The following is a 16,251-nucleotide window of genomic DNA, read 5'->3' as shown; positions in this document are numbered from 1 at the left end:
TTGTCGTCTTCCCTCGAGGATCCAGACTTCAGAGCCCGACGAGACCCGGATTCCCAGACCTCTCCGACCTCTACCTACATCTGCAGCACAGCTGAGATCCGTGGGTGGGACGAGACACGTGGGACCGGCCATCTTGGAAAAAAGCAGCACTTCCCTCCAGCACTACTTCTGAGGTAACCTCGTCCAAGTGCTTTGGGGACTGAGAAGCCCCGACCCCGAGCAGCTCCTGCACCGAAGACCAGCCCTCCAGCATCCACGAGATCTGTGTGGGGCCCTTCTGCCTGTTTGCTGCTCAACGCGTTGTCTGGTCACTTGCCGGCTGGCTAGTGGCCTCCTAGACGACGAACCTTGAAATTTTCACTGCTGGTCTGGTTGCTCCAGACTGGCCCTTGCTCCCTTCCAAAAGAGGAGCACCCCGGACCCTCCTGGTCCACTCCAGACGCCGATTCCACTCACCACGTGGGTTGCCTTTGCCATGGCCTGTTGACTCCAAATCCGGATCCGACACCGCTGACAGCGAGAGCCTGCGTGGGACAGCTCGTGCCTCCATCCTGGTCGTCGAAGACACCACCTGGTCCACGTGGCTGCAGAGACAAGCGTCCACTCTGACCTGATCGCGACGACGACATCTGGTTCCACTCCTGGTTCCACTCCAGTCACTGGCTAGTGACTTTGAACATTGTCCCATCTGCTTTCAGGTTCTCCTCTTCACTGATCCACCCTTGGATCACACCGGACATCTTCCTCCTGAACGCCTGCAGCATCTTTTCCTCCAGGCTCCATAGACTTCAACGCCGGAACCCGACACGACTTCGCACCTATACACCCGCAACCTGTGGGTGAGGTAACACTAGCATTTCGGTGCTCAAGGGTAGATTGACTCTCCTAGTGTCCAGTTCCACAGTCGTTTTAGTCCTACATAGTCAGGATTGTCCGTACTCACCTTTTACTTGAACTGTACTGTCCATAGACACTGTTACGCATCTCGCGTGCGAGTTCACACTCTGCACACGCGTTCCGTGGGGCTCCTATTACTTACCTAGAGTTAGTGTAGTGTGGTCCCAGCGATCCTACAGCCTCTGGACAGCTCCATTCCTTTTATCGACTTTCACATTTCACTTACTTAGTATATGGTTTGTCGTGCCCCTAGGGCACCATTGTAATTTGTGCAACTTAAACGTATTTTTCCTAAGAGATTGTCATGTGCTTAGCCCTCTGATCTCAAAGAGTTCAGAGGTGTATGTTAGTTAATAAATATATTTTTTATTTTCATAACAACCTGTGTGGTGTCCTTTCACTTGGTATTCAAGAGGTTATATGTGGTAAAACAGCTGGCTTCACTTGCCAAAAGAATTTAGCCTAAGACTGCTTTGTCCATGCTACCATTAGGATAGCTGGTCTATAAGGTTGACTTTACAACCAATCACCATAATGTTGTTTGGACTGATACAAGGTGATCACTAGAACTAGTGAGCATCATATATCAGGCCAACTTCTTACAGTGTCGTCCTGGGACGGCGCCGGGCGCAACACCCTGGGGGCCAGCGCCGGCGAGGTCGTGAGGTCGACCGGCGACGACCCGGCTCCGGAGCCGGCGGGACCCTGCGGCGTCGGGACTGAAGTCGACGACGGCGCCGGGGCTGAAGCACCCGGCCCGCTTTGGGACCCCGTCGGGCCGCTTGGCCCGAAGGCGCCGCGGAACCAGACGGAGTAGTGAGCGACGTCATGGCCATGAGGAAGGCCTCGATCTACTCCGGCGTAACGTTCTGCCAAAGGTCCGGCGGGTATGGAGCAGGCCACAATGCCTGCGGCTCCGGCAGAGCCGCGGGGACGGTGTCGCCCGTACCCCCGGCCGCATTGCGCGAGCTTCGGGGGGGGGTGTCTGAAGAGCGATGTCGCCTCTTCAACTTCTTGTGCCTCTTACCTGAGGACTTCGAGCCCGAAGACTGGTGACGACTCCCGGAATTGTGGCGACTCCGGCCCCGCGACCGGTCCCTCGACCTCCTTCCGGACCGGGACCTTGAGCGGCGCGTGGCTGACTGCCGGAGCTCGAGTCGCTTGCGGGACCGCTCCAGTCTAACTTTGGACGTCAGGGCCCGGCAGTCAGAGCAGGACTTGTCGTCGTGGTCGGGGCCCATACAGTGAAGGCATAGGCGATGGGGGTCGGTAACCGAGATCAATCGGTTGCAATCGACGCAGGGCTTGAACCCGGACATCCCTACCGGCACCGTCGGAGTCGAAATACTTCGAAAGATGATCAAAAAGGATCGAAAAAGTTAGTCATTAATTGACAAAGGGTACAACTTTTTCCGGATCGGCGCTTGCTGGCGCGGAAAAAATAAGAACTGACGTCAGCGCGCGAGGGCGGCATCTAACTACTCCGGCGACGTCATCCCGGCGCCAACGACGCTGAAGCCGCAGACAACGACTACCGACGCGCAAGGGTACTGCTACGCAAAGGTTTCCGGATCCAGTCTGACCCCTGGGGATATTCTAAGGTAAGGAATCTAATACTAACATGTTTCTTTCAGATACAGGCTGCCAGCAAAAGCCCAGTGAAAGGTCCAATCGTCTTCTTGGGCCTGCCCCCGAGGAAGTATGAGTGGAGGCTCCAGGTGAAGGGAGCTATCTGCTTGGAGTTTGCGCCAGAGTCTTAGAATTCCAGTAGAGGAGCATGGAGCTCTAGTGGCAGTCTGGTGCCATTGGATTTCTCACCAAATATGGTTCTGAAGTGGACACCAAAGCGAGGGGTCGCGGAATGAGGCTGCAGAAAGGAGGACCTACTCCTAGAGTGGGAAAATGATATACTTGTGTTGGGGCTGAGTCGACAACACACAATTTGAATTTCTTGAAGCGTGCAATAAACTAACATAAACCTGTCATGTTTCACCATAGCAGAGATGTGCGAGTTAAAGACTAAGTTAAAAACTCTAGTGGTTACGTTTTTAAAGAATGAGTGCTGGTGGCCAAAGCTCTGCTGAGAAGCAGGCACTGGCATGCCAGAAACCAAGGCTGAGTAGACTGGAATCCACCTTGTTCCTTTTTGATCCAGTACTAGACACTGCCTGTCAATAAACCTCACTCTTGCAGGTTCTTGCTTTCTCGTTTATGACTGTTTTCCATCTTTCTTTTTCTCCTTCTTTCCGCTGTGTGCGTTTTTCCGTCTCTTGCGCTCAGTATATGTCTGAGGAAGAAAAATAAGTGTTGGTCCTCAAAAATGAATGCCGGTGGCCCCCACTGGCTCCAATTAAGCACTGGCTGTGCCACTACGCATCACTTGTTTCTAGCTCAGAATCCAACTATGCATCATTCTTGTTTTAACTTTCTTACTTAAGTCAAAATGAAGGGAAAACATTTAGTAAGATAGAATGGAACATGAGTATGACCTTCTGTCCTGCATATGTACGTTATTTAAATAGGTCACCTGTCAAATATATTATAAACCGTATATTTCAGTTTATAAACCTTATATTTCAGTTGAAAAAATTTGTAAAAATATTTTTTTGTAAACTATCTCTCGTGCATGTGAATTGAAAGCGTTCTAAAAGTCTCCTAATAAGAAATCTCCATTTCGATCCTTTTATTATTCAAAAATGGTGTCAAAGTGCTATGTCATTACAGTAATTTGGACTTTTTAGCAAAGGTCACTGGGTCTTTTTAAGTACCCTTGGATAATCCGAGAGTAGAATTGCAATATTTTTAATGTAATACTCAGGCGGGACAACAGAAGAAGAAGATGAATACATTTGTCCTCTAAAGATACAAATAGAAGAGGGAATTTTAAGATCTTTCAGTCAACAAACCTCCCTGAGACCGGATGACAAACTGAGGTTTGGTAATCAAAATGTTCCCAGCCAAATTCCGTTTATTTTTTTTAACTGGGAAACTTGATTTGAAAAGCAATAAGCAGTTTCTTTTTGGCACAGATAAATGTATGTATTAGTCAATGTGGATGCAAAATATTAAAAGAACATTCAGAATCGCTGCGAAAACATTGCAGTGGGGTTATTAATTACAGGCCTAGGAATCATTTTAGACTCATCTCACCCTTTTATGAATTTTGAGGACTGAGGCTACTAGACTTGCTACCTTCTTAAATGTCTTAACTGAATTAACAGTAAATGTGTCAGCCCTTTTAGTAATAAAGCCATGTTTGATATTTGAAATAAGAATTTTTAATCATTGACTTCATGCACTGAATCAACTTTCATTCATTGAACCTTCAGTTGTATTGTCATATTTAGGCTTACCTAGACAATAGACCCATAATGATAACTATCCTGAAGGAAATTACCCTTTAATGACATTCACGCAGGTGGGGGGTGTAGGAAGGTGGATACCGGACTATGACTGCCCCAACTTTTTGCCTAGTGTTTAGCTGGCTTTCGACTTAGTTGGCCTGGGATCCTGCTATTCAGGACCCCAGGCTATCTGATCTCTCTGTAAAATGGACTCCACATACTATTAGGTACATACCAAATTGGATATTGGGGCACCCTTGTGAGTCCCTGTATAGTGTACCATAGGTACCCAGGGCATAGGTGCACCCAAGGCCTACCAGGGGCTGCAGCATATATTATGCCACCCCTGGCTGGCCACCTAAATTGACAACTGGCTGATCACTCAGCTGGGGCAAGGTCGTGTAATCAACCCGTGCTTAGGTATAGTATTCCTATACCTACTTTATATATAGACACATAGTAACCTATAAGTCACTCCTATGGCAGGCCTTAACAATCCTTGAGGCAGAGTGCTTGGCTATGTGTGAGATGGCGCTCTGGCGTGAGCTGAGCCTGTCTACCACCCCCCTTCCTGGTCCCTCCCACAGGAGGGACCTAGAAACTAAACCAACCCCCTATAGTTGTATAAAGGTAGGAGCTGACCCAGGAGACTTTAGATTAATCCTGGAAACGACTGGAGACAAAACTCTGGACCCTTCGACATTCACCTGAGCTGAAGACTGAAGAATCTCCCTTGTGGCCAAGGAGTGACCACCCTGGGCAAACAGGCACCATCCAGCAACTCAACGGCTTGCTTTGTCCCCGTTCCCACCGGAACTCGAGCACAGAGCGTGACAAGACCTCGACTCCCAGAGCTCTCTGACCCCACTGCACGACTCCAGCACAGCTGAGCCCTGTGGAAGGCGTCGGAACCCGTGGAACCAGGCAACTTGGAAAGTCTTCAACTTGCTCACAGCGCAGCTCCTGAGGCATCCTCGAAGCTGTGCACTGGGGACTGAGACACCCCGACACCGAGCTCCGCCTGCACCGAAGACCAGCCCTCCACACTCCACGAGATCTGCGTGGGGCCCTTCTGTTTGTGTTCTGCTCGACGCGTTGTCCGGTTGATGGCCCGTTGGCTAGTAGCCCTGTGGCGACGACCCTTTTGAAAATCCATTGCTGGTCTGGTTGCTCTAGACTGGCCCTTGCTTCCCTGAAAAGGTGAAGTACCTCAGACCCTCCTGGTCTGCACCAGAATCCTTTTGTGTATCTAGCGTGGTTTGCCTTTGCTTAGGCTTGTTGGCTCCGATCTTGAAGTCGACCCCTCCATCTGCGAGAACCTTCGTGGGACAGCTCCTCTCCACCACCTGGTCGTTCTAGACGCCTCCTGGTCCGCGTGCCTGCAACAACAAGCTTCGCGACAGCACCTGACTGCTCCTTGACGACGTCTGGTTCCTTCCTTCCTGGTTCCACCCGGTCACTGGCTAGTGACCTAGACTCTGTCCCCTTCGCTTTCAGGTCTTCTTAAACTCCGATCCACCCTTGGATCCACCTGGACATCTTCCTCCTGGTCACCTGCAGCATCTTTTTCCAAGGCTTCATAGGAATCAACGAGAAAACCAGACACACTGACACCTATGCACCCGCAGCCCGTGGGTGAGGTAACAAGAGTACTTCGACGTTCCTGTAGGGATTGACTATCCTAGTGTCTAGTTTTGTTAGTTGTATCTTCCTAGTTAGACCGGAAGGGTCCTAAATCTCCATGTACTTACCTTTTAAGTTCCTATTGACTTTCTATTGACTCTTGCGTGAGTGTACTGACACTGCACGCGCCGCCTGTGGGCCTCCTACTCCTAACCTAAGGGTCAGATAGTGTAGCCCCAGCGATTCCCTAGGCCCTAGGCCTACGCCTTTCCCGAGTCATGGTTCTTATACCACTTACTTAGTATATGGTTTTACGCGTCCCTAGGGCCTAACTGTAAATTGTGCTATTTAAAGTATTTGAGTATAACTTGTTATGTGCTTTTGCCTCTGACCTCATTAAGAGTTCAGAGGAGTGTGTTAGCGAATAAATACATATATATTTTATATATATATCCTGTGTGGTGTCCTTTCATTTGGTATTCAAGGGTTTACATATGGTAAAACAGCTGGCTTTACACGCCCTCAAGAGACTTTTAGCCCAAGACTGTTCTGTCCACGCTACCTTTAGGATAGCTGGTCTATAAGGTTGACTTTACAACCATCAACATAAGGGTTGTTTGGACTGGAGCTAGGTGTTCACTACAATAGTGATCATCATATACCAGGCCAACTTCTCACATGGAGCACCTAGGTGAAGAGATTAGCCTTAAGGGTGACCGTGAGGAGATCAAGGTTGAGGACCTCAGCTGCCCGACGGAGCACCACGGTATACGAGGCGCCTTCCTCCATAGTGGGTGGGGGAGAGGCGAACCCCGGATCAGAGGAGACATCAAAATTATCTGCCTCCTCCAAATCGTCCACCCAATCCTGCTCAGAATCACACTGACGAGCAAGAGGGTCCTCTGACCCCTCCCAATCGTCCCTTGCCGCAGGTGCAGTCAGCACAGGCCTCTGCCGCGGGGCAGGGAAAAAACAGCATTGGGAACGGCATCTGCCGGGGACGCACCGGCGCCGTGTCCCAATTCAGGTCCCAGGCGGGGTCAAAACTCTCTGGGAACCGGGGCAGAGGCCGAACCAGCGGTATCCACTGCGGCGCCCCCGGGGCTGGAGCCGGATGCATGGGACCTCTTGGTGCCGTGGCCGGAGCCAGAGGCGCAGGATTCTGCGGCGCCAGGGCTGGATCCGCCGGAGGAGACCACGGACCAGAAGGATCCTGACACAGGACGGCAGGGCCTGAAGGCACACCGGTGGGAGCCCGGGGCGTAAACAGGAGGTCCACTGCACCAAGGAATTCTTGCATTTGTGCGGGAGTCGCCGACGGACATAGGTAAAGCGGGTAGGTCGCGGAACTCCCAGGCTCCGAAGGAGCTGCAGGGGCGGAGCCCCTGTCCCCCTCCTCCATATCCGAGGACAGACGGGGAGACGTCGGAGAGCAAAAATGCTTCTTCGACTTCTTTTTGTGTCGTCTCTTACCCGAATCCGAGGGTAAAGACTCGGATTCAGAGGAGCAGTGATGACAGCTCTGCGAGCGGTCACGGAAACGACCGCTGGAACTCGAACGGTGCGGGGACGAGTGCCAAACCTCAAGCAACTTCCGGCGCCGCTCTCTCAAGGCCTTCGGGCAATAGCCCTACAGTCCAGACAAGACCGGGAGTCGTGGTCGCGCTGCAGGCAGTACAGACAGACGTCAAGAGGGTCGTGTGAGAAGTTGGCCTGATATATAGTGCTCACTATTCTAGTGATCACTGTGTATCATACCAAACGACCCTTATTGATGATTGGTTGTAAGTCAACGTTATAGACCAGCTATCCTAGTAGCGTGGACAAAAGCAGTTTTTAGGCTAAACTCTAGAGGGCGTGTTAAGCCAGCTGTTTTACCATCACATATACCCCTTGAACACCAAGTGAAAGACACCACACAAGTTGTTATGAAAATAAAAGGATATTTATTTATAACAAGTCTACCCTGATCTCTTTATGAGTCAGGGAGCTAAGCACACAACAAAACTCTTACGAAAATACTTCAAGTTGCACAATTTACACAAATGCCCGAGGGGCACGAAAAACCATATACTCTAAAAGTGGAATGTGAAATACTAGCAGGTAAGTAACAAGATCCAGAGGCTTCAGGATCGCTAGGACTACACTACAGAACCCTAAGGTTAGGAGCAGGAGGCCTAGGGAGATCGGGTGCAGAGTGTGCACTCTCACGCGGGATGCGGGACAAAGTCTATGGAGGCTAGTATTTCTTAAGTCACTGTTTCCGGACGAATCCGACTAGGTAGACTAAAAACGACAAAGGATCTGGACACTTAGATAGTGAACCTACGTTGGAGCACCGAAATGATCGGTTTACCTAGCCCAGGGGCTGCGGCCTCAGAGGGTTCAAAAGACGTCGGGAATCCTCGTTGTAGTCTATGGAGCCTGAAAGAAGAAGTTGCTGGCAGGCGACCAGTGAAGATGTTCGGTGTGATCCAAGCCTGGATCGGTGATGGAGAAGACCTGAAAGCAGAGGGGACTCAGTTCTTAATCACTAGCCAGTGATTGTGTGGGCACCAGGATGGCACCGGATGAAGTTACCTCGACCAGGTGAGTGAGCGACGCTGGACTCTGCAGTCACACGGGCTAGAAGGTGTTGTCGGCGACCAGGCTGGACGTGCAAGCTGTCCCACGCAGGTCTCTGCTGTCGGCGATGCTGGACCCAAGATGGGGGCAACAAACCTTGGCAAAGGCAAGCCCACCCGGTGGAGTCAAGATGGCGTCTGGAGTGGACCAGGAGGGTCCGGGGTGCTCCTCTCTTGGAAGGGAGCAAGGGCCAGTCTGGAGCAACCAGACCAGCGGTGAAATCGTCGTGGTACGTCGTCAGGAGGGCCACTAGCCAACGGGCAAGTGACCGGACAACGAGGTGAGCAGCAAAGAGCAGAAGGGCCCCACGCCGATCTCGTGGATGCTGGGGGGCTGGACTTCGGTGCTGGAGCTGCTCAGGGTTAGGGCTTCTCAAACCCCAAAGCACTCACTCGAGGATCCCTCGGCGGTCGTGCTGGTTAAGCGTCGTGCAGTTTCAGAAGATGGCCGGTCCCTCAGGTCTCGTCACACCCATGAATCTCAGCTGGGCTGATGATGCAGGTAGAGGTCAGAGATGCCAGGGAATCCGGGTCTCGTCGAGCTGGGCAGTCTTGATCCGAAGGATGGACTTACAGCAAACCACGATGCTTAGATGGTGCCTGCGGGTGCAGGGTGGCTACTCCTTAGCCACAAGGGAGAGTCCTCAAAGAAAGTCAAGAGTTCCTTTCGTAGAAAGTCGTTCAAGATTCAGGATGATCTAATTTGGGAAGGGGGCCCGCTCCTACCTTTATTCTAAAGAAAGGGGCTGGCACGCGACTAGGTCCTGCCCATGGATGGGACCAGGAAGGGGGTGGTTACACCCCTCTCCCTTGTCCGGACTTTCCCCAGCTCAGGAGCTGGTGTGCCCCTGGAACTGGTTCAAGCGGCATATGCACAGTGAGCACCGTGGTGCCACTTGCAGTCACCTTCCTCTCAGCCCTGCCTACCTGGGATACACAAAACCCTGTCTGGGATGGTGCTAGCACCGCCCCTGACAGGAAACCCTTTGTCCAAGCTCTCCTCGCTGGAAGGACTCCCAGCAGCCGGTGGTCAAACTTGTGTCTGTGGTGGCAGCATCCATTTAGTGATGCTGAGGCTCGAGATAGCTTTAACCGGGGTTCACAGTTACATACATGTCGTGTCCCTCTAGAAGGGTGGAATGCTAACCCCGTCGCCAGAATTGGCGAGGGGTTAGTATTCCAATTCGTATGACACCTTACTCGACATGTTTTGATAAAGCGATACCAAAGTTGGCAAATAACCGCGAGGATTATAATGCACTTAAGAGTATATGGTACGCGTTATCATGGAACAGCTATTAGGACTTGGTTCCGCAAGCTGCAAACGGGCTCAGCTCATGCCAGAGCACCATCTCACATGATTCCAAGCACTCTGCCTTCAGGATTGTTAAGGCCTGCCATAGGAGTGACTGATAGGAATACATGTGTCCATTTTAGGGTTAGATATAGGTATACTATATCTAAAGCAAAGGGCGTTTACACCACCTCTCCCCAGCTGTCGTGCAGCCAGTTATGTCAGATTTGGATGGCCAGCCAGGGGTGGCATAATACATGCTGCAGCCCCTGGTAGGCCCTGGGTACACCTATGCCCTGGATACAGGGACTGATAAGGTGGCCCAGTACCAATTGGTAAATGCACCTAGGGTACACGTGTCAATTTAGAGAGAACAGCTAGGCTGTGGGTCTGATTAGCAGGCCCACAGCCAGGGAAAGTCGTAAACCAGTGAAGCAAAAAGCAAAAATCGGGGGTGACCATAGGATTGCAGACCCCACTCTCCTACAGGTCGTCGCCGACATATTACGGCGGCAGGTCCCACAAGACTTAAAACCAGGCATCCCTACTCGCACCAGAGAAAAGTCTCAAAAAGATAGTCAACAAATGACTGAGGTGCGTGCTCTAATGGGAGTTGCGCTCACTAGTGCGGAAAAAGAAAGAACTGATGTCAGCGCGCATGGGTGGCGCCTAAGTAGTCTCTGTGACGTCATCTCGGTACATACAACGCCAGCGACGGAGCCGCGCGACGCCACTCAGTGATGCGCAGGGATATTGCTAGCAAAACTTTCCAGATCCAGTCTCATGCCTGGAGATATTCTAAGGTAAGGAATCTATCACTAACGTGCCTCTTTCAGATGGAATTCTGACCACCGAAGTTGGAACTCCGGTTGACCGTGTTGTTGGTGACTGAATCATCGCCAAAGAAATAGTCAATGGTATCTTCTCTGACAGTGACGTCGTCAATGGTGGTGTTGTCGTAGCCATTGCCGATGATCTCGTCGATGGTGTCGGCATTAGCGATGAAGTGAGGTAGACTGTGTAGACGTCAATGGTACCTTCATCGGCTTCATCACTGTAACCCTTGCCGACTGCACAGATGGGGCAGACATTGACTATGATGGCGTCAACGATATCTTCGTCGACGGTATGGGCCCAGAGATGGCTGCTGTTGTCGTCATCGTACCCGACGTCGACTGGGCCGACGACGTAATCGTGTAACTTGTCGTTGTCGATGACCCAATGACTGTTGTTGATGATGGTGTCGGCGATGGGGATTTTTCAATTCCGCTCTTTCCCGGATCCGATGAAGAGGCTCTATGGTGCTACTTTACTCTCCTCAGAGAAGTAAAGGAAGCAGAAGATGAAGGCACACAACGGACCTTCGAATGTTTCCCTTTTTTTGAGCACTTGCTTTCTGGAGAGGGATGAGGTGTTTTATCCCTCTCCAGAGCCTCTTGAGATCTCTTATAAGGTCTGGATGAGCCATCACTGTCCTCCTCAGATGACTTGCGGTGCTTAGTGGACTGTAATCACAAGAGCAGCCTCCCCTCTCTATCTCTTAGTTTTAGAAGAGAAAGTGTGTCAGATTTTGCACTGTTTTACCTCATGGGCTGGGTGGAGGCAGTAAATGCAGTCCTTGTGAGGAGCATCAACATGAACTCTCTTCTTGTCATAGGTCTTGCAGGCCAGAAAGAGTCCTTTCTTATCAGACATAATAAGTTAAAAAATTTGAAGAAAAAACCTAGAAGGTAAAAGAAAAATTGAGTAGAACTCAAGAAGACTCCATTCACACATGATGTGTGGTGAAAATCAGAGGGAAAGTGCCTCTGCTGGGATGGTTCTAGAGGGTGCTAGCAGCCGATTGGCTGCATTCAACAATTAGTCCTTTTTAAAAAAAGAAACTTAGATGGGCTATATAGAACATGGCTAAGGGCCATTACAGCTTATGGCATTATTTACAACCGTCACCATAATGGTTGTTTGGACTGGTGCAAGGTGTTCACTAGAATAGTGAACATCATATACCAGGCCAACTTCACACAGGGGGTTGTTCTCATCCTCGTCAAAAAAGTTTAGGAGTGTAAGTAATTATCCCCTGGTTTTTTTAAACAACAACAGCAAAACTATTTGTCACCACTACAATCACAAAAACAATTATGTAGGCAAAAAGGAGTGAATCATGCATAAAATACATATACAATGTTGATACATACCTGATTTAGATTGCTTAAAAACGGAAACTACATGTTTCAGGAATGCACTAAGTTGTTCTGCACTCTTAATACTGGGGTTCTTTGCAGAAACATCCTCGTGGTTCCAAAGAGGTCCTCTTTTCCTAAAAAATAAAAATTGAAAGAATGATGCTAATGTATTAGTAAGGCTAAAGCACACGTTACTACTTGTGTAACGATATAGCTGTAAGAGACATTAGTTAGTGATTGTGAGAAGTTGGCCTGATATGCAGTGCTCACTATTCTAGTGATCACTATGTATCAGTCCAAACAACCCTTATTGATGATTGGTTGTAAGTCAACCGATAGACCAGCTATCCTAGTAGCATGGACAAGAGCAGTCTTTAGGCTAGACTCTAGAGGGCGTGTTAAGCCAGCTGTTATACCATCACATATACCCCTTGAACACCAAGTGAAAGGACACCACACAAGTTGTTATGAAAATAAAGTATATTTATTTAGAACACAACAACCCTGGACTCTTTATGAGGACAGGGTGCTAAGCACAATACAAAGCTCTTAGGAAAATACGCAAATTTGCACAATTTACACAAATGCCCGAGGGGCACGAAAAACCATATACTACAAAAGTGGAATGCGAAATTACTAGCAGGTAAGTACTACGCTAATAGGCTTTGGGATCGCTAGGACTGGACTACTGAACCTTCAGATTACTAGCAGGAGGCCTAGGGAGATCGGGTGCAGAGTGTGCACTCTCACGCGGGATGCGGAACAAAGTCTATGGTTGCTAGGAATTACAAAGTTAGTGTTATCGGAAGAATTCAACTAGTTAGGCTGAAAACGAAAAAGGATCTGGAACCTTGGATAGTGAGGCTATGCTGGGGCACCGAAATGCCGAAGTTACCTAGCCCAGGGGCTGCGGCTGCATAGGTCTGGACAGACGTCGAGAATCCTCGTTGCAGTCTATGGAGCCTGAAAGACGAAGTTGCTGGCAGGCGACCAGTGAAGAGATTCGGAGGGATCCAAGCCTGGATCGGGGATGGAAGACACCTGTAAGCAGAGGGGACCAAGTTCTGAATCACTAGCCAGTGATTAGATGGGTACCAGGATGGCACCGGATGGAGTCACCTCGACCAGGTGAGTGGGCGACGCTGGGCTCTGCAGTCTCACGGACCAGGAGGCGTTGTCGGCGACCAGGATGGAGGTGCGAGCTGTCCCACGATGGTTGCTGCTGTCGACGCCGCTGGACCCAGGATTGGGGCAACAAGTCTTGGCAAATTCAAGCCCACGCGGTGGACACAAAATGGCGTCTGGAGTAGACCAGGAGGGTCCGGGGTGCTCCTCTTTTGGAGGGGAGCAAGGGCCAGTCTGGAGCAACCAGACCAGCGGTGTTGATGTCGTCGTTCGTCGTCGGGAAGGCCACAAGCCAGCGGGCTAGTAGCCAGACAATGCGGTGAGCAGCAAAAAGCAGAAGGGCCCCACGCAGATCTGGTGGATGCTGGAGGGCTGAACTTCGGTGCTGGAGCTGCTCAGGGCTGGGGCTTCTCGGACCCCAAAGCACTCACTCGAGGATCCCTCGGCGGTCGTGCTGGGCAAGCGTCGTGCAGTCCTGAAGATGGCCGGTCCCTCGAGGTCTCGTCGCACCCACGGGTCTTAGCTGAGCTGACGATGTGGGTAGAGGTCAGAGGTGCCAGGGAAGCCGGTTCTCGCCGAGCTGGGCAGTCTTGATCCGGAGGAGAGACTTACAGCAGACCGCGATGCTTGGATGGTGCCTGCGGATGCAGGGTGACTACTCCTTAGTCACAAGGGAGAAATCTTGAGAAGAAGTCGGGAGTTCCTTTCGTAGAAAGTAGTTTCAGGATTCAAAGATGATCTAATTTGGAAGGGGGCCCGCTCCTATCTTTATACTAGGAAAAGGGGCTGGCACGCGACTAGGTCCTTCCCATGGGTGGGACCAGGAAGGGGGGTGGTTACACCCCTCTCCCATGCCGGACTTTCCCCAGCTCAGGGGCTGGTGTGCCCCTGGAACTGGTTCTAGCCGGCAGATGCATAGTGAGCACCGGGGTGCCACTTGCAGTCACCTTCCTCTAAAGCCCTGCCTACCCAGGATACACAAAACCCTGTCTGGGATGGTGCTAGCACCGCCCCTGACAGGAAACCCTTTGCCCAAGCCTCCCTCGCTGGAAGGACTCCCAGCAGCAGGAGGTCAGACTTGTGTCTGTGGTGGCAGCATCCATTTTGTGATGCTGAGGCTTGAGTTAACTTTAACCGGGGTTCACAGTTACATACATGTCGTGTCCCTCTAGAAGGGTGGAATGCTAAGCCAGTCGCCAGAATTGGCGAGGGGTTAGTATTCCAATTCGTATGACACCTTACTCGACATGTTTTGATAAAGCGATACCAGAGTTAGCATATAACCACGAGGATTATAATGCACTTAAGAGTATATGGTACGCGTTATCATGGAACAGCTATTAGGACTTGGTTCCGCAAGCTGCAAACGGGCTCAGCTCATGCCAGAGCACCATCTCACATGATTCCAAGCACTCTGCCTTCAGGATTGTTAAGGCCTGCCATAGGAGTGACTGATAGGAATCTATGTGTCCATTTTAGGGTTAGATATAGGTATACTATATCTAAAGCAAAGGGCGATTACACCACCTTGCCCCAGCTGTCGTGCAGCTAGTTGTGTCAGATTTAGATGGCCAGCCAGGGGTGGCATAATACATGCTGCAGCCCCTGGTAGGCCCTGGGTACACCTATGCCCTGAGTTACAGGGTCTGATAAGGTGGCCCAGTACCAATTGGTAAATGCACCTAAGGTACACGTGTCAATTTAGTGAGAGAACAGCAAGGCTGTGGGTCTGATTAGCAGGCCCACAGCCAAGGAAGTCGTAAACCAGTGAAGCAAAAAGCAAAAATCTGGGGCGATCATAGGATTGCAGACCCTACTCTCCTACAGTGATAGATTCCTTAACTTAGAATATCCCCAGGCGTCAGACTGGATCCGGAAATTTTTGCGTAGCAGTAACTTTGCGCGTCGGTAGGCGTCGTCTGCGGCTCCGCGTCCGTCGTCGGCGTTGCGATGATGTCGGAGTACTTAGACGGCGCCTCCGCGTGCTGACGTCAGTTCTTAGACACAGCTTTTCCGTGCCAGAAACGCAGAGCTATGCTAAAAACGAACACTGGTGCCTTGAAACTAGGACCCTCAAAGGGGATGACCTTAACCCTGAATGAATGAATGAATGAATAGCATTTTTTATACCGCGCAAAACTTGGCCCCAAGGGGCATCAAGGCGCCAACAAACAAACAGAGAGTCCACATTACCAGATAGATGAACCAGGAAGCTACTAACGGCGCAGCCCCCAATATGCCTGGGAGAAAAGCCAGGTCTTCAGGTGTTTCTTAAAGACCGCTAGGGAAGATTGGCTAGTGAGCTCCAAAGGGAGAGAGTTCCAGAGTTTAGGAGCTAAGACAGACAAAGCTCTGCCTCCCCACTTAGCCTTTCTAAACTTGGGAACCACAAGCATATTCTTAGAGGAAGACCGGAGGGTTCTGTTAGGGGAGTACACACACAGAAGGGCCTGGATACCTTCTGAGCCTGCGCCGTAAAAAGCACCATGGGCTAAGCAGAGGAGTTTAAAGGAAATCCTAGAGGGGATCGGAAGCCAATGAAGGTCTTTTCTAGCCATAGTAGCAGAAGATCTCCTAGGGAGAGTTAAAACCATTCTGGACGCGGCATTCTGTACCATTTGGAGACGATAAATGGAGGCTTTGCTAATGCCACCATAAAGCGCGTTGCAATAATCAAGCCTCGATAAAACCAAGGCAGCTGTGGCTTGTTTCGGAGCTGCCAAGGAAAGGTAGGGGGCAATCTTCCTGAGAATTCTAATGATGCCGCAACACGTTGACACCGTCCTGTTTACCTGAGAGTCAAGAGATAAGGCTGGGTCAATTAGGACACCCAGGTTCCTAGCAACAGGAGTGGGGCGAGGACATTCTCCCAGGGACAGAGGCCACCAATCCTTAGACCAAAGCTCCTGGCTCCCACCAAAGACCATAATTTCGGTCTTATCGCCATTAAGCTTTAAAAAATTACGAACGATCCAATGTAGAAACAGCTTCCCTACAGGCTCTAAACTTAGGGGCAATCTCACTGGCCGGCTGGGTGATAGATACCAGGATCTGGGTGTCATCGGCGTACGAGAACACATCCAGACCAAAAGAACTTATCACCTTGGCAAGTGGGGTAACATTGATGTTAAATAGAAGGGAACTCAATGAAGATCCCTGAG

General features: G+C 50.5%; 1 protein-coding gene across 11 annotated transcripts in view; it reads right to left on the bottom strand.

Annotated features, from left to right (window-relative positions):
• The window catches only part of FRYL (FRY like transcription coactivator), a 2,483,143-nt gene that overhangs the window by 649,966 nt on the left and 1,816,926 nt on the right, over nucleotides 1-16,251 (bottom strand). For all 11 annotated transcript variants that reach the window (XM_086962669.1, XM_086962670.1, XM_086962671.1 and 8 more), the window contains one exon: nucleotides 11,978-12,099. In XM_086962669.1, coding sequence (XP_086818795.1) covers nucleotides 11,978-12,099 — 122 coding nt within the window. The remainder of the gene's footprint in view (nucleotides 1-11,977; nucleotides 12,100-16,251) is intronic.

The sequence above is a fragment of the Lissotriton vulgaris genome, chromosome 3_1, assembly GCF_964263255.1.
Source record: "Lissotriton vulgaris chromosome 3_1, aLisVul1.2, whole genome shotgun sequence".
NCBI classification, from domain to species: domain Eukaryota; kingdom Metazoa; phylum Chordata; class Amphibia; order Caudata; family Salamandridae; genus Lissotriton; species Lissotriton vulgaris.
Note: the sequence above shows the minus strand (reverse complement) of the source record. Positions and strands in the feature narration are given on the sequence as shown.